This window comes from Cannabis sativa, chromosome 9 (assembly GCF_029168945.1).
Source record: "Cannabis sativa cultivar Pink pepper isolate KNU-18-1 chromosome 9, ASM2916894v1, whole genome shotgun sequence".
Lineage (NCBI taxonomy): Eukaryota > Viridiplantae > Streptophyta > Magnoliopsida > Rosales > Cannabaceae > Cannabis > Cannabis sativa.
The window spans coordinates 56,678,937-56,706,179 of record NC_083609.1 but is presented as its reverse complement, the minus strand read 5'-3'; the positions used below and the strand labels follow the sequence as shown (position 1 = coordinate 56,706,179).

Below are 27,243 nucleotides of genomic sequence, written 5' to 3'. Positions count from 1 at the left end.
ATACATTAATGCTAAATAAATAAATAAAAAAGAGACACTTAAGTAACAAAAAGTAATGATCCAATTCCAAATTAATCAAGCTACAAGGAAAATTCACACTCTATTATAGATAGAGAAAAAGAAAAGAGATCAATCATCACACCCCAGATGAGATTTGAGTAGCAAAATTCAATTATTTTAATTAACTATATAGTTTTCTTTTAAAATTTTGAAATTCTTCAATGGTCAAACTTGTCAAACTGTTGAAGCATTTGAAAGATGGTGAGATTCTGAGTTGGAAGAGGAGGCAAAGGTGACATTCTGGTCAAGGGCATTATTGTCTTTTCAGTATTACTTCTATAATCATTATCATCATCATCACCATCATTACCATCATCATAATCATGATCAAGATCATCATTCTCTGCGGTTAGAGTGATGTGATGCCTCTTACGAACCGGACGAACCGTACCAGTACCAACCTCTTTATCATCTTCTTCAAATTTCTTCTCTTCTGCTACTGCTATTCTCTTCTCTTGTTCCTGTTAAAATTTTCTCATCAACCAAACAAAAAAGAAAGAAAAGAAAAGAAAATAAAAAAGTAATCTTTCTTATAAAGTTTGAATCTTTAATTTTGTGAGTACTTACATTGATAAGAGAAGAATGTGGTATGGGACATTTGACAGGCCTATCTTCATCTGGGGGTTCCATTGGGTGTTCAACTGGCCAGATTTCAAACTCAAATTCAACTCCATTATTAATATTATTATTGTTATCATGATTATTCATCATCATCATCATCATTGTACTATCCATAACTAAGTTGCTTCTTTCCTCTGTTTCACTTACTCTCTTCTCCTTTCTTTCCTAAAATCAAAAAAGATTTGTTTTTTACTCAAAATTAAGTAAACCCCATTTCAGTACAGCCAGCCTAAACAGATAATTATATGAAAAAGAAAAAAGGAAAAACTTACAAAATCATTATCATCTTCTTCATGTGAAGGTCCATTGGAGTAAATGTTCATAGTTTTGTGCCTTAACAAAGAGAGGAGAGAGAGAGAGAGAGAGAGAAGAAAAGTGAGTGAGTGAGAGAGAGAGAGAGAGAAATGGAGCTATGGGATCATCTGAGGAAGAGGAAGAAAAAGATTCCCACCAAGTGATTCACTTTTTCTTTTTTTAGTTTTTTGGTCTTTTATTGGATTTCATTCCTCTGTTTTTGTTTTTTGAATTTTTTTTCATTTTTGTTCTTTATTGGGTCCTTTGTCATATATTGGACACACTTTCTCTTTTCTTCTCTCTCTCTGGGATAGAGAGAGAGAAGCTTTGTTGATTAGTAGCTTTAATGAATAGTGAGACAGTTTTTTGTGTTGAAAATCTTGGCCTTACAATGTATATGTCATAACCCCTTTTCTGCTTTTTGTATTTATTTTCTCTTTTTTCTTGGATTTTGCAGAAATGTGCAGACAAAGAAAGAAATAAGCCAGCTGTTGTTCTATTTCATATATGAGAGAAAAAGGTTAAAGCTTAAACCATCTTTGTGTGTGTGTGTGTATATATACATAATAATTATTTAACGTACTACAAATACAATTTAAGATAATTTATTGTATTTATATGTTTCCAAATAAATTATTTGAATAATAATTTTTGTATTTTATAAATTTTTCATAACATTTTGCATGATAATTTTTATATTTATAATATAAATAATGTAAGAAATTTCAATTATAGTAACTTAAAATGAATCTGCAAATAATTAATAATGATAAAATTAACTAAACACTAATCAAAAATTACAAGAATAACATAGACGATAAAATCATAAATAAACAATGCAAGAAAGTTGTAAAATTAACATTTTATATTGATAATTGTTTGATAGATCGATGTGAACTTTTTTATTAATTGAGTAAGAATACAGATACAATACTCTTGAGAATAAGTTCTTCATCTACATAAACTTCCCCTATACAAAATCCAAAACTTAATCCTCTTATTTTTTTGTACCTTTCTTTCTCTACCTCTCAATCAAAACTCTCTCTCATAGAATTTACATACTCTATATTTGGTGTTTCCTACTGTATTATTTTAGTATGATTGTATTTATAGATCGAGGATATGAATTCCAAATTAATACAGTGACTTTAAACAACTAAATAGTTAATTCGGTTAAGACTTAATCGACTTAATTGGCTCCTCACAGTAATGAGATCTTTTAATCAGCCCTTGGTATCGAGCTCTCTCCCGACATGTATCATGCACGCTTCCTGAACGGACATCCCAAATTGATGAAGCTCAATCTGGAAGGACGTCTTGAGGACGTCTTGGATCGACACAAAGCCTACTAGCTAGAACAGACTAGCTATTTGGAACCCTTTCCTGGAGGAAACAACTAGCCTTTTAAAACCCCTTTCAAGATAACAGTCAACTTTCCGCAAGACTTTTTCCAGATGACAAGCTAGCCTTCCGAAACTTCTGTTCGGACGGTGATGTACTTTCTTGAAGACTCTATTTGAGATATTTTTATTTGGAGGAACTATACCATAGATTATTATATAAAAAAAAATTAAAATTAAAATTATTCGGATATCGAAAAGAGAAAATGAATGTGAAATGCACCATGGGAATTTATAAATAACTTTGTAGAAAGTGAAAGAGAAAGCAAAGGAGAGGGAGACTGAGCCTTTAGCCACTTTTCATAGCCGTTTCTTCATTTCGATGTGTTTTCGGATGTAAAGTGATTCTTCCTTCCTTCTATAGTATATATATCTCCATTCCATGCAAAATACATATAATAATATCAATATACATAATTCTATATATTATATGATAATTCTACCGCAGGAACCAATTTTTTATTTTTTATTTATTTATTTAGACTTATATGTGTGAGTGATGATTCTGTGTGCATCTACTAAAAATATGTGAAAGAAAATTATATGAACATTATTTTTTTGGAATTATTTCATATGTTATTTTTTAACTTTTTTTAAAAAAAATTTATGGTTTGGGTTGCTCCGGTGATTTCTATATGAGTTGCTATACGGATTTGGGTTGTGATTTAAGTTATTTCGTTAGTTGCTATAAACATTTCTGTAAAATTCCATAAAAATGTAAAAAAAAAATTAAAAAATGAAAAAAAAAATCATATTTCTTATTTGTCTCTTTTATATAAATTAATTTTTTTTTTCATAATTTTCCCATCATTTTTACTAATATCTTATGAGTTTTGGGTTCAAACTCATACCTTTTTTTTATCACTTCATATTTTAGTTTCAATTTCATATCACCATACATTTGCATATATTTTTTTTTTGGACATTTGGTCCCATATTAGTTAATATATAGTACGTAAAAGTGGATAATGTTTTTTTATAAGGGAGGGATGAATGTGTAAAGGATTTTAATTTATTATTATTATTTTTATTTTTTTTTGATGAAATGGTATAAAGTTGATTGGATTGTTGCAGGTCTCTTGGGAAAATTGTGGGAGACAACATTGTACGAAGACATACATGTAACATGTTCATTGTTCATGGTATGGTGAATATGAGTCAGATTCTTATATTTCATTTTATTAACATATAGTGAAATTCATTTTGATTATAATCCATATATATTTAACAAAGGTTAGGTATCCATATATATATTTTTATAATATTAGTCTAGTAGTGTAGACCATATCATAATGCAATAACATGTATCTCAATTAAGATATTACTATATGTTGTTAATTATATTATTGATTTCAATCACAATTTTATTTATAGTACAAATTCATAAGATTTGCAAGTAGGGGTAGACAACATCCAAACCCTATCAAATTATAACGAATTAATTCAATTCACTCAATTACTAATAAATAAAAAAGATATTCAATTAAAATTAGATTGAATTAATTTATTGTAAACACACAACACCAACTCAAAAATAGATAAAATAAAAAGCAAAAAAAATTAAAACGGAAAACAATTAATTAAAGCAAAACGAAATACTACAAATATGTGACAGTCAGTAGTCCTGTGATCCGTAAAGGGAAATACCGAGTAAGCTGTGCAATCCCACATCGCCTGGGAAGGTCAAGTGGGATGATTCTGAGACTATGTAAGTATGGGACTACATAGTTGAAGATAGCTTAAATGGATTGATTGGTACTACCTATATCAACAAGATGCATCTTGTTTTTCGGTAGCCCATCACGAAAGAACTCCACAGTTAAGCGTGCTTGACCTGGGACAATTTCAGGATGGGTGACCTCCTGGGAAGTTTTCCCAAGAAGCGTGCGAGTGAGGACAAAGCACGCTGAAAACACTCGTGTTGGTCTGTAGGGTCAGTTATCAGTCCATGAAAGCAGCCAAAGTGACGTACTCGTGTATAAGAGCCATTATTCCGTGGGTGTAAAGACCCAATAAAGGCTTGAAGCGGGGACGTTACAAAATACAACTACAAAACACGTACATGCAATAGAAAAGAAGACAGTATATATAAAAATTATGATATTGGTTTAGCCGAAATCATTGGCCTATAAGTTTCACTATCTTATCTTCAAGAGTTTAATTATGTTATAAGAACACAAATTAATTGATTATATATATGCACTTGAGCCTTTATCTTCAAATGAAATAGTAAGTCAGTAGATCAATTTGGGTGGTGTTATAAGAATTACTAGTCCACATAATTAAATTTGAATAATTAGATTTGATCCAATAGTGAATGATATTTTTCAAATTCAATTAAAATTCTATCCAATCATCTTATATATATAATCTACATTAAAAATAAATAAATTTACATTTCTTTATACATAAAAGAAAAAATAATTAATTAAATTATATATATTTCTATAGGATGTTTATTAGTTTCTCCTACATCATTCTACACTTAAAAGAAAACTCTAAAAATAACTAATCTTATTCTTAGGTTTTGTGTCGTTGAATATTTTAAGATATTTTATTTGTTACTTTTATTGTATTAATGATTGGTTAAATTTAGTTTTTATGAATTTTTTAATATATTTAAGTTAATTAACTAATATTAAAAAAATGTGTTCTAACATTAAATTCAATTATTAAAGAAAAATTGAACCAATTTAATTATTAATTAGATTTAATTTTAACGCTTATATATTGGATATAATATTATTTCAATTATTAATTTGATTGGATCGATAATTAGTTGCAAGTTATTGGTAAAAAAAAGTGATTTATTTCAAAATTTTGAGTTTGTAAGTGGTATAAAACTAATAAATTTTTTTAGTGGTATAAGTATCCAATATTTGTGAAACAGTAATTTTTTTTTAATTTTTTTTCTATTTTCATCAATACAAGTTCTATTTTAAATTTATTAAAAGAAGATTTGGAAGTAACTAATACTACATATTTCCGTTCAAATTAAATAATTTAGAATATGGGTATTATACGTGTCCTGTTTGAGATAATAATAGAAGATGTACTGATGAAATAACTGGAGAAAAATTACAGCTTTATAAATATTTGGTACTTGTGCCGCTAAAACAAATTACTAGGTTTATGGCGCTTACAAACCTAAAACTTGGGTACTTATTGAAAAATTCTATAATGCATCCCAAAAAAAGTTTATTAATTCATCTCTATCTGTTTTGGTATTTGGAAGAATTTTTTAGTCTAATATTTTTTATAATCATCTTCAATATTGTAATTATTTAAGACATTCTACAAAATTTTAAAAAATTTAGAAAAATTTAACACACTGAAAAATAAGGTTTAAACAGTCTATTTCACACATACAAACTATTTGAACGTTATTTTCGGTGTGTTAAGGTTTTTTGAATCTCTCAAAATTTTATAGAATGTTTTAAATAACTACATCGTAAACAATCATGAAAAAAATTAAAGTATAAAATTATCTTAAATACTATATTAGTAAACTCTTTTTAAAGGAATGCATATGTTACATATTTTTCATTCATGCAAGTTAACTTAATTTTTAGTAGAAAGAAAATCACTAATGAAAATAGCACCTTGAAAAACTAGTGATTACCATCTGATTGGGAGATATTACTGTGACTCTAACTGTAAGGATGTGTTATTCTGTACTTTGTCTGATCATGTTTTTTTTTTTTTTTTTGAATAATGTTTTAGCTTTAAATTAACATGATTTCAGTTTCTTTTCTTTTTTTCCCCAAAATCAGGGGTTCTGGTAAAATTGTAAACATTTTGGGAGCCGAGCAGTCTAAACTTCTTTATGGAAAGTTATTGCAACTTTATTTAGCATACCAGCCAAAATATATATATATAATAATTTGAGAAATTTACAAAAAAATACTATAATTTGGGTTAACTTTTACAAAAATACTATTACACGGAAAAGTTTTCAAAAATACTGTATTTTTATAAAATACCAGTAAAACACAAAGCAGAACAACTCAAAACAACAGTAGAACAACTACAAAATATCAGTAGAACACCAGTGAAAACTTAACACAGTTTACTGCAGTATAAAACTTTAAAAAAATACAGTAAAAAAATAAAAAATACCGCATAGCAGTATTTTTATAAAAAATTAGTATAGTAAATTTCCCTAATAATTTTCTGAGTCACATTAAATGACATCAGATAACGTTTATAGTGGGCTTAGGCCCAATATTCTATCACAAGCCCAACACTATGATGTTCATTCCACATAACATCAAATAAACTTTTTTCTTTTTTCTTAATTTTATTGGTTATGGTTACCAATTTTATTTTCTCAATCGATCTCCGATTTTAATTTTCTAATCACTCCCTCGAATTTTGGTGAACGGAGAGACTCACTGTACTAATTCTTCTTCTTCTTCTTCAGGTTTTTGACTTTATCTTTTCATCAATCTTCATTCATAGAGTTTCTCTTCACTCGTTTCATTCTTAGGCCTATTATTGTTTTCCTACATAGCACAAAAAAGTGTAAATAATGGTTGAGACCTTTGCTTGAAGTGGGTACTTTGTTGATGAACTTCTCTTATCTTGTATAAATTAGAGAAAATATATTTGTTAGAAGCTTCGAGACGAGATAACTTAGGAATTTGCAGCTGATGAAAGTAATTACAATTATTACTCTTCTGTAACTGGTGTGGTAGAACCAATATAGCTAATAATGTTAGTTAAGCTTTTATATATATATAAATATATATATATATATATATATTTAATTTGTTGTTGCTTTAATCTGGTTCAATGGTCAACTCAACTCTTTTAATAATATTATCAGTATATTATATAGAAACTAAACTTTGAAGAGTTCTATGGGAGTAGTATTTTTTGAGCAGTGGAGATATGTTTCAGCAAATTCTAAAGGAGAGGAGAATAATGACTAGGGCAAAGTTGGTAGATTTTTTGAAAGAAAAAGTAAAAATGAAAGACTATAAAAGAGAGGGTAAAAATAAAAATAACAATATAAAAAGGGTATAAATCTAATTTTCTCATTTTATTAGCTTCTACTAAAAAAATATTATCTTTTAAAAAATTAAATGTAATTTTTTTTAATTTAATAATTATAAATTAAAATAGTAGAAATTTTTTTACAAAATTAAATAAATTTAGTAAGGGTGCGTTTGAAAAGCCACAATGTAATTGGATTTGTGTGTAATTGGAGGTAATTACACAATTTGACATGTTTGTCTGACCATGTAATTATACTTTAACTGTGAAATTAGAAGTAATTGACGAGTTCCAATTACACTCTCCAATTCTCATGGCCCCCATGAGAATTGAATATAATTACACTGTGTAATTACTAAAAACTTTTCATATTAAACATTAACTATTAAAAACTATTATTTTCCCATGTAATTACTAACTATTTTGCCAAACAAGATATTAAAAATTCATATGTAATTACCACATTATATCCAAACACACCTTGTATTTTAAAATATAGTATAATTACTATACTGTGTAATTACTACTCTAGTAATTACCCTACTTAGTAATTACACAATTACTTCCAAACACACCCTAAGTGATTATAATATATAAGTATAAATATTTTTAATTGATAAATAAGTCGACACAATATAAAAAGTGTGGGTGAGTCACTGGTTACATATATGTTCATTCACTCTATTTAAGTTTTTATCCCAATTGGAAAGGCCATCATATGAGTGTTCCTCCATGTAAGTTTGAGTGTGAGTTGAATATGTTTCTTCATGTAAGTTTCTTCTCCATATGAGTTTTGAATTTTCTCAAAGAGAGTTGAGAGAACTTTTAAGAGTGTTGTTATTTAGTAACTTTATTTTTAAAAGCAGTGAAAAATAAAAAGAGTTAGTGCTTGTTAAATTGAGTTCGAATCAACATGGCAATACCACTCCAAAACATTGTCAGATTAATTACCATATATAATTATTTTTTTTATAATTATTATTAATTACATAATAGGAGCTGAGATAATATGCAGTTTTTTTATTTTTATTTTATTTTTATTTTTGTTATTTTTTTTTTAATTTGAGACGAAATATCGACTCAATCATTGACCCGGTAACAGCGGAGGAGTACCAGTCATGTGAAATTAAGCTCACCAGTCACGACTTAAATGAATATTAATGATTAATTTTAAAAAATTATTATTTACTTAAACCATCCCTAATAGTTCATTAATTTAGTGTAGAATTTTTTTATTTTTAGTGTAATAATTCTAATGATTCACACTAAATATCACATCAAAAATTCTACCAAATATATATATTTTATAAAAAAATCTCATAATTTATATTATTTATAAGATTTTTTTTTTTTTTACGCTTTAAAAGTAATTTTTTTTCCTCACGAAAAGTCATATTATGAAAACTCACATAACAACTAACAGAGTAATATAAATCTCAACCAAAATTAACCTAACAACTTACATAAAAATTATCAGAGCAATCCAAACTGTATAAATTTTTAAAAAAAATATATAGTATATAGAATAATTACTCTAGCCTAAAATAGCTATTTAAATATATAAGTATATCATGTTTGCTAGTAAAAATTTAAAAATTTAAAAATAATTTAATAAAATAAAATATTTATTGAATCAAATTAAACATTACATTTATTTTAATAAATATTATTGAAATAATATATAATGCTATTATTTTCAAAATAAACAAAAAAAAAATATTTATATGTAAAAAATTCATCAACAATATCAAGCATCTCACTAGAATATCGAGATTAATATATGAATTTGACTATTAAATTATTATTTAATTTACTTAATGTTTATTTTCATTTTATATTATTTTTTATTTTAGTTTTATAACTTAATTAGTGTTATATTATTTTTATTTTATTTAATATTAGTATTTTTATTATTGTTATATTATATTTTTTATTATATTGGTGTTTGAAATTAATTATTATTTTTGTGATAGATTTTAATTTAAAAACTAAAATGTAAGATTATTTTTTAAAACAAAATAAAATAAGGGTTAGAAAAAGTTTTACATTAAATTAGTGTAGATTTAAAATCAAATACTATTTATTGTGTAGAATTTAGTGCATACTAATTTAATGCATAATTTAGTATACTATTAAAGTGAAATGGTGTGAAGATATACTAATTTAAATTATATATAAATGCATATTATTACCTTAATTAATGTAACTTTTTTTTTATGTATATTATGTAACTTCATATATAATAAAAAAAAAACACTTTCTCAAAATATATATATAATTAAAAAACACAATAAAAATTAAATCTATCTAGCACAGCCAAGGTACACATTGTCAACAAGGGTGTAGTAATTTATAATAAATCATATATTTTATTATATATGTATATAAAATAAATTAAAAGTTAATTATAGCCAGTATATATATAGTTGTTTGCACGATCTTAATAAAATAAATTTTGTCTTTAATAAAATGGAATGCACGTTGTAATTAACTATGAAAACTACCTAATTATTAACAACATTAATTCATTAATTAACCTCTCTAAATATATATTTGCATTTCCAACTGTCAACCAATTACGTTCCCATCACAAAATAATCCAACAACCAAAATTAACCATGTTATACAATATAATAATAACAATATATTATATACATATATTGATAATAAAATCTTGTAATTCTATATACAGGACAAAAAACTAGAGAGAAATTATAACATTGAATTTTCTAAAAAAAAAAAAAACTGGAGAGAAATTAATTAAATCGGGTGAATTTGTAGTTTTTTCATTTATTATAATACACCATTAAATAAAGAGGTACATATACTAATTAATTATAATTATCACAAATGCAATCCTTTGATGTTATGTTAAAAGTCATAAATTTAATTTTTGAATTATGTATATTAATATATAAACGTTTAAATAAAAATAAAATAAATAAAAACTATCAGAAGTACTAAAAGATACTTGAGGTCTGTTAAACATTCACCCAAACAATTTGAGACTTTGTGTAAAAATTTAAAATTGAGCTCTTTAAGGGCTCGTTTGGAATGTCGTATTAGGCCGTATTGTATTGTATTGTATTATATTAAATTAGATTATATATCATATTTTTATATAATACTATGTTAAACTTTAATTTATACTAAAACATTATATATTTAAGTGTCCGTAAAAGTTAATACCACATATAATTTTACATAAAAATATTGCATAAAATACAATTCAATATAATACAATACAATACGACATAATACGGCGTTCCAAACGAGCCCTAAAAGTAAATAATGTAACCACAATTTCATTACAAGTTTTATTTAAAAAAAAAAATCGTTCAGAAATTTATTAAATGGTTATTTATGTATGTACGTATAATAAAAAAATAAGTATTTTTTTTTAAAAAAAAAAAAAATAGACCCTTAAATAAATAGGAATCTTATAATTGGCCAAACTACTTAATATTTGAGCCAATTTTATTAAATATCTTGTCTTATATAATTTAATATATTAAATTTTAAGATATATTGCTAACTAATAACATATCCACTCCTAAAAAGTCTTAGGGCCAATAACAATTCTCAATAATTACAGTAGCTTATGATGAGATTAAAGTCGTTAATTGCGTGTATTAATATATATTTTTTTTTTGAGGCCGGCCAGCAAATTACGATTATGCAATCAAAACGCGTTTAATTAACTAATCATTATACAATTTTTTTATTTTCATACAAAACAAAATAATAAAGAGAACCTAAAAACAAGGAAAGCCCTCAAATTGGACGAATTTTGTGGTACTCATATCAAAAATTTCAGACACTAAACACAAAAGAAAGAAAGAAAAAAAATTATTATGAAGCTCTGGAAAAGAGCTGTGGGGGTTCTGAAGGACAAGAGGAGCATATACGTGGCCGGCGTGTCTCGGCGGACATCCTATCGGAACCCCCACCTGGAGGCCATAATCATTAAGGCCACCAGTCATGATGATTCCTTTGTTGACTACAAGAATTTTCAAAGAGTCTACCAATGGGCAAGAACATCTCCTCTTTACATGAAGCCTTTAATATGGTCTCTCTCGAATCGAATGGACAAGACAAGAACATGGGTTGTTGCACTCAAGGGTTTGATGTTAATCCACGGCGTCATATGTTGTAAAATCCCCGCTATCCAGAGGATCGGACGGTTACCGTTCGATCTCTCTAGTTTCTCAGATGGACACACCAAGCCTAGTAAGGCTTGGGGTTTCAACGCTTTTATTCGTGCTTATTTTGCTTATTTGGACCAAAAATGCTTTTTAAGTTTTTTCGAGATTAAGGAAAATAATAATGCTAAAAAAATTAGTTTGGGGGAAGAGTTGCGGCGGTTGGTGACGTGGCAATCTTTGATGGATCTACTTTTACAAGTTAGGCCTCAAGGCGAGAATATGAGGAGAGTTGGATTGGTTTTCGAGGCGATGATTTGTGTTGTTACCGAGGTTTTCGAGGTGTATGAGAAAATGCGCAGATTGATTAGTCAAGCTGTTGCTAGGGCTTATGAAGATGATCACATTTGGCCTCGGCCCGGGGATGTTGAGGTCAATTTGGCTAATGGGATTATGAAAAAGGCGACGGTTCAGGGCGACGAGTTGTGCTTATTTTTCGAGCTTTGTAGGGAAATGGGTGTTTTAAACGCGTCGTTTTCCCCAAAAGTTGAGCGAATTCCGGCCGAGGAAGACTTTAGAGAGCTTGTAAGGATTGTTGATAGGGTTTCTAATATTAACACAAGAGAGGATGAAATATTGAGTTTGGATTATGAAGATCATGATGACCATCAAGATGGGACTATTGTAAATATTGTTGATCATAATTATGATGATGAGCAAAGTTATTCTTCAAAGACTATAATTACAGATAAATGGGAGATTTTTGATGAAGAAAATTATGATCAGAATAAAACATTAATGTTGGTAAGTACTGATCATCATCATCATCATCATGATCTTGATTCATCAAATCATGATCATCAACTGATTATGCTTTCTCCTCCTCCTACAATAACAGCTCTTCCAGACTTAATTACTTTCTAGTGGTTAATTTGTAATAATAATTCTTTAATTGTTGAATATTATATTATTACGTGAAAAGTTAATTAATTATGGCTCTTAAAATTTAATTTGCAGTATTTTTATTCTAGCTATATTATATATAAAGTACTTCTTTAGTTTGATAGGAGAAAAGAAAGATTTTTGGAATTTTGAATATTTTTGTTTCTAGCTATAGTTTTTCAATATTTAATGTCTGCTAATACACAAAATTAATTATTAGCATCAATTGATTATTATTCTCCTTCTTCTTTTTAGAAAATTAGTGACATAAATAAGTTAGTCTCGTAGTTAGTGTTTAATACTGTGTAATTAATTTTTCTTTTTTTTTTGGGAAATGGAAATATGTGTAATTAAATTTAAAATCAGTTAATAATTCTATTTGAAATTTAGGCTATTAATTGTCCTCATAGACAACTTCTCATTAGTGATAATTTTTATGTATATACAAAGAGCAAGAGAGCATCTTACTATCTTAGGGTCATTTTATTAGGAAAAGGGGAGTTTCACCTGTTAATATTAGAGACAAAAAAATTATTTGCAATTGGGAAACGGGAATTAAATAATTTTTAGTGTCAAAAATAAAGTTTAAAATAATATGTTATATAGGTATAATTAGTAATTTTTTAAAGATTAATTAGGATTTGTATCTCTAAACTTTTACATGTATGAAATTGTATCTCTTAAACATTTTAGGTCATTAAAAATTGGAGTTTTTACACATGTACTAAAATTTCTCATTTTTTTTCCTTTTTTTACCGTAGTGTGAATTTTTTTTCAAAAATACTATGTATTTTTTATACTGTGTGTTGTGTTAAGTTTTCGTTGTTATTCCACTATTATTTTTTAGTTGTTTCACTATTGTTTTTAATTGTTCTATTTAGTTGTTTTACGATTGTTTTACAAAAAGATTAAAATTTCTCTCCGAACTATTGTTGGATGTAATAACTTCTGTTCTATTTTACTAATGGGTGTCTGATGTGGACGAAAGTTTGGATCGCACAATTTAATAGATATCAAAATTTAAGAATTATTGGTAAATATCAAAGTTCAATTGGCACAATTTAATAAATGGACAATCACTATATTAGATTTTTATTTTAAAATTTTAATGGAATTGAACATAAATCTTTAAATTCAAAATTTTCGATTATTTAGGAAAATTTTAAGAAGTCTGCCAAGTTCAGAAAACATAATTGGTACATGTTAAAATTTAAATAAAAAAGAAAATCAAAGTAGAATTTTTTTTTCAAATTTTACAATTTTTACCCAAAATCAATTTTTTTTTTTTTTTTTGATAAGTTACCAAAAATCAATTAATGTTGCTATCTCAAATATCTGCCAATCGTGTTGCTCATCCTTTTGCTCAAACTTCATGGTTATATGATAATCGTAGTTATTTGGGTAGTTCTATTCCGAGTAACATCTTGTAATTGTGCAAAAAAATGCTTTAGTAAAATACATTTTTTATTTAAATATATATTTATATAAAACCTGCAAAGTTGACTAGTGTTCCACATTATTTTTGCAATTTTAAGAAGAGAAAATTAAGTGGTTTACCATATTTAGTTTATTTCGTTTATAAAAACATCATATATGAAAATAAAACTGACTTGAAATTGAAATGTTCACATAAAAATATGACTTTCAAAGCTGAAGAAGAAAAATGACTTTCAAATCGTTAGATTAGGAACCTATCCCTATCAACTAAGTATTCATTGCTTAAAATAAATGACTTCTTTTATAGCAAATTATGGACTTTAGTCACAAAAATTGGAGTGTTATCTTCACCCATGATGCTACTAAATTTTAGGAATAGGAAGGTATAATGAAGTCATCTCTAATAGCACAATAAAAGTAACGCATGTACATGTAGCATCACTATGAAGGTACAACGATAAACAATAGTTCTGAGTCACTTTTCTCAATTGCAAAAGTAGTTTTTGAGTCACTCTCTATAATTGTAAGGTACATAACAATAATTTGTTTAATATTATACATTAAATTGACACAATTTTCTACTGTTATGCAAAGTATCTGTCTTACACCAACTTTCAGTGAATCTTGTCATTTGTTGTTCTTCTTTTACAGAGTGGATTAAAATTAATCATAATGTGAGTGAAGGTCGGATAGTGAAATTTATGTGCACAGTTGTGGCTACGGACCTTTTGGAAGCGTTGTCCTATATAGGTGGCTATCAAGCGGTTCCAATTTTCTAATCGCCTTAGAGGTGAAGTTGCAACTTGTCTTTTTGCTCTTGAAATGGCAGCCCAAGAGAAAAACACTTTCGTGATTGTAGAGAGTAGCTCAAATTCTACTTTCAAGCCTTTAACGGTCGTACTCAATGTAAAGAAACTTTCTCATGTGATTTTAAGCTGAAATTTCTATCCCATGAGTAGAACTAGTAATTTTATTACCGAGTTGATAAAAGTTAATTTAGGTATACAATACCCAACACATAATTGAGTCCATTTCCCAACAACCTTTTACTTCAAATAAGAAAACCTGGAACATCCACATGCTTGAAAAGAGATCAAGAATGCAAATGACTATAAGTAAGCCTAAGATAGATCTCATTAGGGGCCACTCATAATATAACATGTCTTGGGTCATTTTCACATTGGCTTTTAGAGGTGAGGTCTCTTGTTCAAGATATTTAGAATATGAAAAAAACAAACACATTATTGAACAAAGAAACATCAAGTTGGGACAATAAAACCACAAAGTCATGTGATTAATAAAAGATGTGTTTAGTTCAGGGCTTCAGGCCCAGGGTAATAAAATAGAATGGAAAATAATCAAAATTTCATTCCATTCCTTTGTAGAATGACTTTCCTCTATATCAGTAAACTCAAAATTTCATTTCATTTTTACTTTTTAGATGTACTTTAAATTTTATTCCATTTTATTCTTATTCTCGTGTTTTAGTCCATTCCAACACCTAGTTAGAGCCACAAACAACTCCTTAGTACCACAAAAATTCACCAGAACAGAGTTCACATACCACAATCTAATAGAATCCTATATGTATATATAAATAGTATCACCATCAACTCCCTTCTCCACCAATAAATTTTCCCCATATGATTCTCAGAGTCTTATATCTGAATCTAATTCCTCAAAATTGCAAACTTACTCCTAAGCTCAAGCATATTATTTATAGTCCTTGGGAAAGGCTAGAGTAAAACTTTAAGTAAATAAATTCTCTTATTATAGAAAAACCTACAACAAGGTGATAAAGTCAAATACAAAAATGAAAATCAAAGGCCTTTCAAAAGCTTTATAATTAAGAAAAACCATCTTGAGTAAAATGACAGCTAAATTTCCAAAATGAGATAAAAGCACTTGAGGAATTGCAGATATAAAACCCAAACAATATTATAAACATACATCTTTAAATGCACCCAAACAATCACTAGACATGTGCTGAAGATGTTTTACTTATCCATCCATGTGTTAAATTTCAATGGTGGTCAAGCCTAGTATACACAGCAAAATAACACAGATTCACACCACAAACTGTGAAGAAACCTTTTTCAAATAAATAGAAAACCAAGTGACACAAACTTTAGTTGCTAAAACAAAATCACTTCATAAACAGCTCAATAATATTGATTGTATGTAAATTATTGATTAGCTCAGTTGTTAGCCAACAGTTTTGACTTCTTTTGTCTTCGGTTACAAGCAAGTAGCCAACAATAATAGACTGCTGTTCAAACAACAGTAGGGAAAACTAGAAGCAGGACAAAATTATTCCAAAACAGCAAGAAAGTATTGAATTGCTAATTGTGATCGAATTAAATTAAAAAGAAAAAGAATCGATATTATCCAGAATCGATCCAGTAAAAGACAACTCATCAGCATAAAGTCTTAGTGGCCAAAAAAATCAGCCCCTTATCATATGCCGAATGGAAAATTTAACAAAAGAACAATTCAAATACAACAAGTATCATCAGTAAACATCGAAAATTCAACAACTACAAAAGAAGAGCATAAGATCTCTGCAAGAGGCCATAGATATATATACAGGTGAAGCATACCAGATGCAATTGAGTTCTCACTAAAGATACCAACAAAGTAAATCTACCTGATGGTGACAAACTTGTTGGTACCATGCCTTGCCCAATAAGACCTCAAATCAATTGGGTTAGCAAAATTATAACCTTCAGCTGCAAGTTTCTCCAAAACCTTCTTGAAAGCACCTTGACTCATTTTCCTACCAGCTATCCTAGCACCGCGCCGTTTGGTACTCATTGGCAAAGGATAAACAGACACATTTGTTGTACAACAAGCAGATTGCCAGCCGCCGCAGCCCCATCGATAACATTGCTGTGGAGTTCCAGTGCATGAGCACACTGGAATTGGGATTCCAGATATGTCCATATCAATCCCATTGATGACAACATCCATACTCTTCTTCGCAGGCTTAACACGAACAAGAGCAGCATTGTTATTCTCCTTCGGTTTCCTTGGCTTCTTCACTTTCGGGGTTTTAGGGGCACCCCCACTCTGTCTTTTCTTTGAGGGGCCACTCTCCTTATTAACAACAGGCTCTTCAATTCTACCTACCACCGCCCTCTCATCCCTCGGTGCAGCCTCAGGTGGCTGCAACATCTGCATCGAATGAGCTCCAGATGTTTCCGGAAGAACACCATAGTTGGTATTTGGAGGCAACATGTTCAAAAATTTGTCTCTATGATTAACCCAACTATCCCTCCCATAGTTCATTGGGACAGGAGCATCAGATACAACACAATCCCTGGGATGATTGGTATGAAAGGTACCATTGGAGTTAACCATAACTGTAGTTGGATCACGCCCAGGTAGAAATGGTTTGGTATCACGCTGGTCTGACATGCTAGACATGAGCTGAAGGCCAAGATGACCTTTAAAAGACGCTTCATAGTAACCCCAGTTACGCAACGAATCATCATCCATTAGAGAGCTAAAAATAAAAACCAGCAGACAAAATGGTGAAAAAAGCTGTACTTGTCAGGTTTTGAATTGACTATTTAATAAAATAATTTGAACAACACAAATGAAAATGGCGCATTGTACAACGTAACCTCCCTTCAAATCCATGAAAATGAGACCCAAAAACATCAATAATAAGAAACAAAACAAATCACAGACCAAACTACGGATCTAGCTTGACCCCAGAGAAAATGAAAGCAAAAATTGAAACTTTTTCAAACAACATACTCCTTAAATTCGAAATTACTTTAAAAATTCTACAAAATCCCTAATAAAAATCAAACTTGATGAGACCAGATATGGAAACTCCTCCATCCCCAAACGACGAAGTGGAAATCACAGCAAACAATTTCCCACATTTTTCTCGGCAAAATCAATTAAACCTAAACCCAGATCTACATTTCCTAAACCTAGTAATTTGGCGAATTAGGGCTTCAAAATCCCAGATTAGATCTGAAGATCTCAAATCCCAGATCTGAGACGAAAACAAGAGAAAAAAGAAGAGAAATTTATAACAAAGTTAAACTAAAATCTCAAACTTATTATATATAGAAATAGGAAAATGCAAATGACAGTTTTAGCAGTAGTACAAAGGACCCATATATTCAAAACTATATAGAAAGAGAAAGAAGAAGAGAGATAGAGAAAGATGAGATATAGAGAGAGAGAAAGAGAAGGATGAGAGAGAAAACTTACTTGGGTGGGTGTAAACGGCTCTTTAGGGTTTTGCCCTTCTGGAGAGAGAGGAGAGAGAAACCTGAGAGAGAAAGAGAGAATAGATAGAGAGAGAGAGAGAAGAGAGAGGAGAGAGGAGAGAGAAAAGCCCTACAATTGTGAGAGAGAAAGAAAAAGAAAGAGAGAGCTACAAATGGGTATCTATCAAAAATGTTATTGTCACTTTAAAATAAGAAAATAATAAAAAGGAAAATTGGGGAGAGAGAAACAAAGATAAATGCTTCCAAGCCAAAAATATATATACATTATATATATAATAATTCGAAGGTACTCTTCTAGCAATTTTTTTTTTAATTTTGGGTGTTTAATATTTTTTTCGGTGTCATATATATAGTTATTTTAATAAAAAAGAAAATAGTTAATTAGTAATTTTTTCTCTTGAATTTTGATATATATCAAATCATACCCTTTAAACTTTTTTTGCCGTTAAAAATTCCCCCTAAACTATTGAGATTGTTAAATTTAAGGACTTTTATCTAATTCCATTCAACTTTACTGCTTCAGTGATTGTTTATGTACTAAAACACGCTTCCTAAACTTTGATATCTACCAAATTATGTCTCTCAAACTTTGATATGTACTAAATCATGCCCTTGAACTTTCATTCATGTTAAAAAAATTTTACTAAAATTAGACAAATGTCCTTAAATTTAACAATCTTAATAGTTCAGGAGGAATTTTTAACGGCCAAAAAAATTCAAAGGGCATAATTTAATACATGTCAAAATTCGAGGAGAAAAATTGCTAATTAGCCAAAAAAAAAAAATTAAAGACACTATTAGTGTTTAATAGTTTCTTCAATGTTAAACGGTTATTAATTTAATTAAACAAGTTTTATATAACTTAAGAAAATAATTTTTAAAAAACATTATTAATTAATTATTGAGCGCTACTTATTATAAGTACTAAGTATTACCGATATTTAATAGCAATTTTCTTTTAATAAAAAACCACTAACTAAATATAATAAAATCACCTCATAATAATACTAGATACTTAGTACCCAATACTTATTCAAATGTGTTAACAAATTTTTTATTCTTTTATTTGTTTCTTTTTATTTTTATTCTTCTTTACTTATTTTATTTGTTGTTTATTTTATACTTCCTTTATTCTATTATATTTTTTTTGTTTTTATTATATATTTGAAGCAAAGGTTCCTATGTTTTATTTGCTTATCCCAAACATCTCTCTCTCTCTTTCTCTTTCTCTTTTTTCTCTCTCTCTCTTTCTCTTATTATTTTCGTTTCACCTATTCAAACTTGTATGGATTGGTCTTTTGTAATAGATAATATAGTAATATGAGATGATATAAAAAGGTTAAAATAAGAAATATGGTATTGAAGCTTAATTGTTTCTCCCTTTAAAATAAATCAAAATAATAATAAAAAAAGTTTACTAGTTTCTCTTTCTTTTTTCTTTTATACTTTTTCTTATTTAATATTTTTTACATGGTGTGGAAAGTAATTATGGAGTATAATATTGTATGTTTACTAAACAATAATAAAAAATTAATAGAGAAATATAACTGACTAAATATGGAAAAATCCAAATCAATTATTTACAATATATTATTTATTAAAATTATTGAGAATAGAATCATACTACTTTTATTTTGTTTGATTTATTAAGAAATATAAATAAAATGCTTAAAACTAAATTATTATTTTTTTAATTAATATATAATATAAGCTAGTTGTAAGATATATTTCAAATGACAAAATAGTAATATAATATTTTTATTTTAAAAAAAAAATAAATTAAAATCATATTACGCTTAACAGTATTCTTATAAAAAAAAAAATTTAAAGGAAAAGTTACCCCTTATTTATCTAGGTTTTCTCATTCTTTTTTTTTTAGTATACAATTAAATAAGAATTATTACGATACCTATGATTTTCGTTCCAATTAAGTGAACATGTCTTATGATTTCTCTTAACCGATCGGGTTTATATATTTGGGTAACTTTATATTACACTCGCTAAAAGAAGTATTTTAGTGTGCACTTGTATTTGAAAAATTATAATTTAATTTTTATATACATATGACTCTATAATATAGATATAATAGACATTGTTAAAATTCAATAACAAAATTGTAAAAATGATTCTCTTCATTCAACAAAGGAGCTCAAACTTAGTATATATACAATGCAAAAGAGCTCAAATACCAGCTTTAAAATACAATTGTTACAACAGAATTATAACAAACTATAACTAAAAATTTAACTAACTATAGTTTGCCTAACAACTCTCCTCAAACATAATGTAGCCAAAGAAACTAAGCTAAATTTGTCCCATAGAAAAGTAAATCGTGTGCTAGACAAGGCTTTAGTTAAGATTTATGCCAATTGATCACAAATATGAGTGTGCTTCACCAACAGTTTCTATTCCCTTCACAAAGTACAAATCAAGCTCAATATGCTGGGTGCGGAGTGAAGAATCGAATTGGTAGACATGCGTATTGTACTCTGGTTGTCACACCAGATATTTGGAGGTAGTTGGAGCTTGATTCCAATTTCAAAAGTAAGAGCTTGGATCCAGGACAATTCTTTAGTGGCATGAGCTAAGGTGTTGTATTTTGCTTTAGTTTTAGAGTGAGAGATGGTTCTTTGCTTCTTAGAGGCCCAATAGATGGTATTAGATACCAGAAAAATGTAGAATCCAAAGGTACTCTTCCTGACATCAGAGTCTAATTCTCAAACGACATTACAAAACCCTATTAAAGTAAGTTGAGAAGTTGGTATGGGATGCAAGCCAAAGTAAAGAGTACCATTTAGATATCTCAATTTTTTCTTTAATGTTTTCCAATGACCCTGAGGAAGTGTATGCATAAAATGAGAGACTTTATTGACAAATATTGACTCAAAAATCTGGACTAGACTTCTAAGCCACACTCGCTCACTAGATTGACAAGAATAAAAAAGTAGTTAACTAATTATAAGAGAGACACTGTAAATTTACAGTAGTTCACTCCCTATATCGTGACAATAATGGAGCTACGTCTACTTTGAGTTTTTATTTCTCACAATATGATATTACAGAAAAAGACTAAATATTAGAAGCTCTAACTTTTAGCGAGAGAAACTAGAGAGAGAAGCTTTGACCTTGTGGGTACTTTTCTGAAAGTGAAAAATGAGCTTAGGGAGCTCTCTTTTTATAGGTGAAGGAGGCCCACAAATATAGAAAAAAATAAAAATTAGATGTTTTTGACTGTAGATGATGATCTAACAGTGAAAATTAACTCTTGGTGGTGATGGCATTTTTCGGAGCCCGGTGGGTACCGCTGCGAGTAACCCAAAGCTTATTTTTCGTAACTCCCTTAGGGTAAAATTTGGTGTTGATATCTTCAGAATTACGATTGAAGTGTTATACATGACTTGATAGAGCATTGAATTATCTTCGAAATGCAAGTTCTATCACACCAATCAGATCAATATTGAGTGAGTTATGGCTATTTTACTGAAGATAGTTCATGAACCAGCGCCCAGGTTGGCATTCAGCCCCCAAGTTGACATATGAGGTCAACCTGGATGATGAGTAAGTGTAAAAATGTCCAAAGGATGCATTTTAAGATGCCTAAATGATATTTTGACATCACTTAGCCTATTTCTGTATTTTGGCAAAGCTGGTTACCAGTTCTCGAAGATGTTATTTCTGCAAAAATGAGAGACTCAAAATTCTTCAATTTTGAGTGAGTTTCCCATGTTGGAAATGAGAAATTTAAAGTTGTGAATTTGACTTCTCTGAATTCATGAATCTTAGTTATTGTGAAAAACTAGACGACAATCGAAACATAATCAAAATTGGATAAGTAAAACCTAGTGCATTAGGCCATTTGTTAACTTGGGTGTCGGATGCCCTATTTCTGAGCTCTCAGGATTACGTTTTGATACTTCTAAGGCTCTTGAACTTTAAGACGAGGTATCCTGTCCCGTTTTTTACCATTCCAAATTCATTGATCGAATCAGATTTGAAATTTGAGCAATTAAAAGCAGCGCCCCAGATTGATTATCAACCTGGGCACTGCGCCTTGTTTATAGGGGCTTAGGTTTGTGGTTTTCTCCCCGAGTTTTCTTGAATCTAAATTATTTTTTATCATAAAAAATAGTCCCATAATAACTTTTGGTGAACTTGATTGAAAATAGCCTAGGTTGACAATATGTCAACCTGGGTGCTGGACCTAGCACCAGGTGTCAACCTGGACGCTTGGTCGCAGTTATGGCCTTTGAAAAGTTTTGTTTGGTCCTTGGAAATAGTTGTATCTCAATCTTTTTTGGAAACGAAGAAAATGATCAAAAGAGTTCTCAAAAACCATCATCAAAATTGGCACAGGTTGAAAAAATGTCAACTTGGGCGCTGGGCCTGCCCCAGGTGTCAACCTGGGTACTAAGCCTTGTTTCTAGCACCCAAGAAGTATTATTTCTTCCCCAAAAGGACCTATTTCCCTATTTTTTATGAAGATAAAAAAGATGCAAAAGTCAGATAGTCGATTTGATAGTTAGAAGGCACCTAGATTGACAAATTGTTAATCTTAGCATTGGGGTGCTCGGGATTTGAATACCTTGAGTAGTATACTGAACTCAAATGCCAAGAAAATATGAGAGAGGCCCTAGGTCTTTGAGAGCAAACATGGCATTTAGTTGTTGAGTAAGATATGATACAACATGAGGTGAACTCCCTATAAGAAATTTATGTTCCACATAGACAAGAGCATATGTAATTGAGCATTAGTGACCCTGTAAAATAGAGAATTATCTAACTTTGCACACAAAAAACCAAAGGAGAGTAGGGCACCTGTGAGTTTACCAAACTAGGCTTAGGTGCCTGTTTCAGACCATAGACTGCTTTATTCAATTTGCAAACTAGATGAGGTGAATTCTTGTCAACAAACTCTAGTGGAGTCATGATGAATTAATAAGTCGAGAAATTTACTTAGTAGATTTCAAATTAGCTTATTAGGAGCTTACTTACATAGTCTCATGGTCCCCACACAATTTGGGTTAATATTATCCCTTAGGCTCAGTTAATTGATTTATTAAGTCAATTACAATTCTAAAATAAGACAATATCTTGTTTGAGAATTTTCTCTAAAGTTGGACATATTTGAGAAGTATAGGGAGATTAGTGTTTGTTTGTTAATTAAGACTCGTTGAAGGTCTTATCAATAAATATATTGAAATAGAAGTTTTTTTGGTAATTATTAATAATTGTCAAACAGAAAAAATTGATAATTAAATAAAAATGATTAGATAAATTATATTTTGGAAAAGATAGTATTGTTTCATTTAAATGAAATAAAATGGCAGAAATCAAAGCCTAAATGCGCACATGTCGAATTCGGCCAAAGCTTTGATTTATGGTCCATTGTTCTTTTCTAAAGTCCATTTAATTCTAAACCTAACCTAGAGAGAGCCTATAAGTAGAACATGATAAGCATTGATTGAGTAAGAGTTGAAAAGTGTTCTTCAGTATTCTTCAGAGAGAAAAACACTACAACCCTAGAAATCAGAATAGCTTCCTTTGTTCTATGGAATTTTTAAATCCACTCTCTCTCTCTCTCTCTCTCTCTCTCTCTCTCTCTCTCTCTCTCTCTCTCTCTCTCTCTCTCTCTCTCTCTCTCTCTCTCTCTCTCCTTAATATTAAATTCGGCCCTATAGTGAGTGAGTGTTTGAACAGACAAATTTGTTGGAAATATTTTACCAAGATCTAGATTTACTACCATGTATGTTTCATTAACATCCTAATATGAATTCTAAAACAATGAAATAAACACATATAAAGTTTAGGAAACCTTACATTGGGTGCAGCGGAATATAATGACTCATTCCGTTTAGATCTCTAGCCCTTGATTCCTTTCTGTAGCAGAGCATCACCAAGCTCTGAACCTGGATCTCTTTCTCTCCTTCCTTTGATGCTGATTCTCCTTCTTGTTGGTTGGATTCTTCACAATCTTCCACACTATGATTGAGATACCACTTGATGTGTGTGGGCACTACTCTAACACTAGGATATTTCGAAATTGAAGAGAAGAAAAGAGAAGAAGAGGGTGGCGGCTATAGAGAAAGAATAGGAGGCTCAGGTTTTTCTCTAAAAGGAATAAGATGCATGTCCTCATTTCCTGAAGCTATCACTTTCTATTTATAGAATACCACATAGGGTTAGGTTTGAATTATATGGCATTAAAATAATGAAAATATTAAATGATAAACCCTATACAAGTGGCCGGCCACATTAGTGGATAATGGGCCTCACTTTTGCAATTTGCTATTTTATCATTTCTGCATTTCATTCTCTCAAAAAAATGCCAATTTTCCAATTCAACCATTTAAATGCCAATTCTAATTATTTAATAACTAAAAATTAATTATTAAATAATATTGTCATTTAATATATTTATTAATTAGACATATAAAGTCTCTTAATTAATAAATAAAACCTAGAATCTCTTTTCTTCACAATTTTGCCCTTAATTAGTGAAAATTCATAAAGTAGACATAGTCTAGCTTTAGAATTATAATTGATTAATTAAAATCAATTAACTGAGTCTTACAAGCAGTATGGTCTCGACTAGTATGGGGACCATGGGCCTATATAGCCGAGCTTCCAATAAGTCGAACCGAATTTACCAAGTAAATTCCCTAACTTATTAATTCCTTATTGAATCCACACTTAGAACTTGGAATTGCACTCTCAGTCATATAGAACGCTCTATATGTTCCACGATATAGATACGCTATTAATTATCCATTGTTATAATCCTAATTTGATCAATGACCCTCTAATAGATGATCTACATTGAATAGGGACTAAATTACCGTAACACATTCAATGTGTTTTATCCTTAAAACACTTAGCTCCGTATAAATGATATTTCAGCGAAGTGAAATGAGATCTCAACCATTTATCTCTGTTTAGTCAAGCTCGAAGGATATCATCGTTTCACCTATAAATTCCTATAGACTCTATATTTATATTAACGCTCTCACTCAATTATACTATCATGTTCCCAAAATGTACGTATCACCCTGACTGTCAAAAGTAGGCTTAACTAACAAATCAAAGAACATGTATAATACTCTTGAGATCGAACCTAACCATATCAGGATTAAGATCATTTGATCTAGGATCAACAGGTGATATTGAATTGAATAGATATTACGGTAAATTTTAATATATCTAATCAAAGTTCAATATCGGTCCCTTCCGATGTATACTCCATACATCCGATACTGGTAATCTTTGCCAATGCCCTGGAAAGGACATAATACTTATCCAAGGTGTAAGAATACCTATCGCTGATTATCATGTCAGCCTAAATCCAGTGAACTGACAAATCAGGGAATAAACTTTCGAACATATAATCAAGATTATATTTCACTGTACTGACAACACTATAATCATTAACAAATTCATATGTTCTGGACTTAAATAGAATTCATATATTATATGTATATAATCATGAAATAAATCATGTGAACCATGTAACATAAAATGTTATTTCTGATCTTTATTTGTAAGTAAATCTGATTATATTGAAATGAGTTTTATTTAGGGCACAAAACCCAACAAAATTAAGGTTGTACTAAGATCAGTGTGGAGGACTATGTAGAAAGGTGTTTGGCTATTTAAAGAAAAATTTAGGCTTAGTACTTGTTATTACTCTACGACAGAAAAGAACAAGAGTTAGAGTACTGAACAGAAGAAGTCATATTGTTTTTGCTACAATCAATGTAAGGTTTCTTGAACTTTTACGTGTTTAATTATTATTTTATAATTTTTATATTTAAGATGTTAGATTATAATATTTATAATTAACATACATGATTAATAAATTTAAATCCTGGTAAAATAAGTTCCAATAGAAATTCTATAGTAAAATGCTGGCAACAACGAGCAGCTAGGTGACCAGGCTTAGAACACATTTGACACATGGGATGAGATCAAGAAGGATTCGAGGCTAAAGTGGGTGATGAGATAGAAATGCTACCTCGAACAACAGGAGTAGGAGAGTGACATGAGACAAGGCCACCCGTGGGAGGAACAACATAAGGATTCCAGGTACCATGACCATGATCAAAATGAAATGGCATAGCATGATAATTGAAAGCAGATCGAGAATCAATCGAAGAAGGATATGGCAATTTGTTATGTGGATTGCAATACATATCAATGTTTACAGAATCAAGATCACGACCATGACTATCCATTTTATGTTCCTGGGATAGAAGAAGTGGTTCTATTTCAGCGACTATGTATGGTTAATTTTGTGAGTTAATAAAGATGACAAAGGTTTCATACTCTAATGGATAAAGACCATTGAAAATAACTAACATATGTTCTTTAACAATAACATGGTGACCAATAGAACTAAGCCGATCCACAACAATGTTGATTCGTAAAAGATACATTGGTAAAGAGAGCTCATTTCTTGATATTCTGCAGTTGATTAGTAAATTGATCGATCTTGGCACATGTTTGAGTGGAGAAGTATATCTCAAGAGTTTGCAAGACCTGAGTTGATGTGTTTTCGCCAACGAGTGAGTACTCCTTCAATCATGGAAGAAAGGTGTCAGGAGTATAAAAGTTAGTCTTGTTGTTCCCACTAAGTGAACAAGGGATTGATCTAGTTCAGAGCTAGATCTTGAGCAGAGAGAAATTGTTCAAGCGAAGGAACCTGATATGAGATATAGTCTTGGAGATTGTGTCCTCTAAAGGTGGAAAGCACTTGACACCAAAGAAGAAAGTTGTTATCAAGCTTCACCGAGAGCTTGTAAGAAAAGAATACCAGATGAAACAAAGTGCCTGGAGCAGTAGGAGCAGCTGCATTCGCCATGGATCGTCAAGAACAAGAAGAGCAAAAGTAGAGAACGAAAGAGAAAGAGAAGAACGATCTTGAAGAGAGAGAAAAAAGAAATAAAAAATTAAAATCTAATAACAAGTTTTTTACTGCACTCGACACATTTGTACTTCATTCCACCCTTTGTCGTGTAATTTTATTTTCTCAAGGGGATGAAACCATTTTAGTTTTCATTTTGTAGTTCTAAATATAATATATATGTACGTATCAATTGATTAGAA

General features: G+C 29.6%; 3 protein-coding genes across 3 annotated transcripts; 1 reads left to right on the top strand and 2 right to left on the bottom strand.

Annotated features, from left to right (window-relative positions):
* Positions 1 to 45: 45 nt before the first annotated feature.
* On the bottom strand, positions 46 to 1,437 carry LOC115722935 (uncharacterized). Its single transcript, XM_030652322.2, has 3 exons — positions 954 to 1,437; positions 628 to 846; positions 46 to 521 (listed from the first exon to the last, which is right to left on the bottom strand). Exons 1-3 carry the CDS (start codon positions 1,002 to 1,004, stop codon positions 219 to 221), a joined length of 573 nt encoding a protein of 190 aa, XP_030508182.2. The 5' UTR covers positions 1,005 to 1,437; the 3' UTR covers positions 46 to 218.
* A 9,622-nt stretch (positions 1,438 to 11,059) lies between these two features.
* On the top strand, positions 11,060 to 12,520 carry LOC115722184 (putative clathrin assembly protein At1g25240). The gene has a single exon (XM_030651318.2). It carries the CDS (start codon positions 11,228 to 11,230, stop codon positions 12,437 to 12,439), a length of 1,212 nt encoding a protein of 403 aa, XP_030507178.2. The 5' UTR covers positions 11,060 to 11,227; the 3' UTR covers positions 12,440 to 12,520.
* Positions 12,521 to 16,228: 3,708 nt separating this feature from the next.
* On the bottom strand, positions 16,229 to 18,319 carry LOC115722185 (protein BASIC PENTACYSTEINE2). The gene is made up of 2 exons (XM_030651319.2): positions 18,125 to 18,319; positions 16,229 to 17,399 (listed from the first exon to the last, which is right to left on the bottom strand). The coding sequence occupies exon 2, from the start codon at positions 17,390 to 17,392 to the stop codon at positions 16,538 to 16,540; it is 855 nt and encodes a 284-aa protein (XP_030507179.2). The 5' UTR covers positions 17,393 to 17,399; positions 18,125 to 18,319; the 3' UTR covers positions 16,229 to 16,537.
* Between the last annotated feature and the right edge of the window lie 8,924 nt (positions 18,320 to 27,243).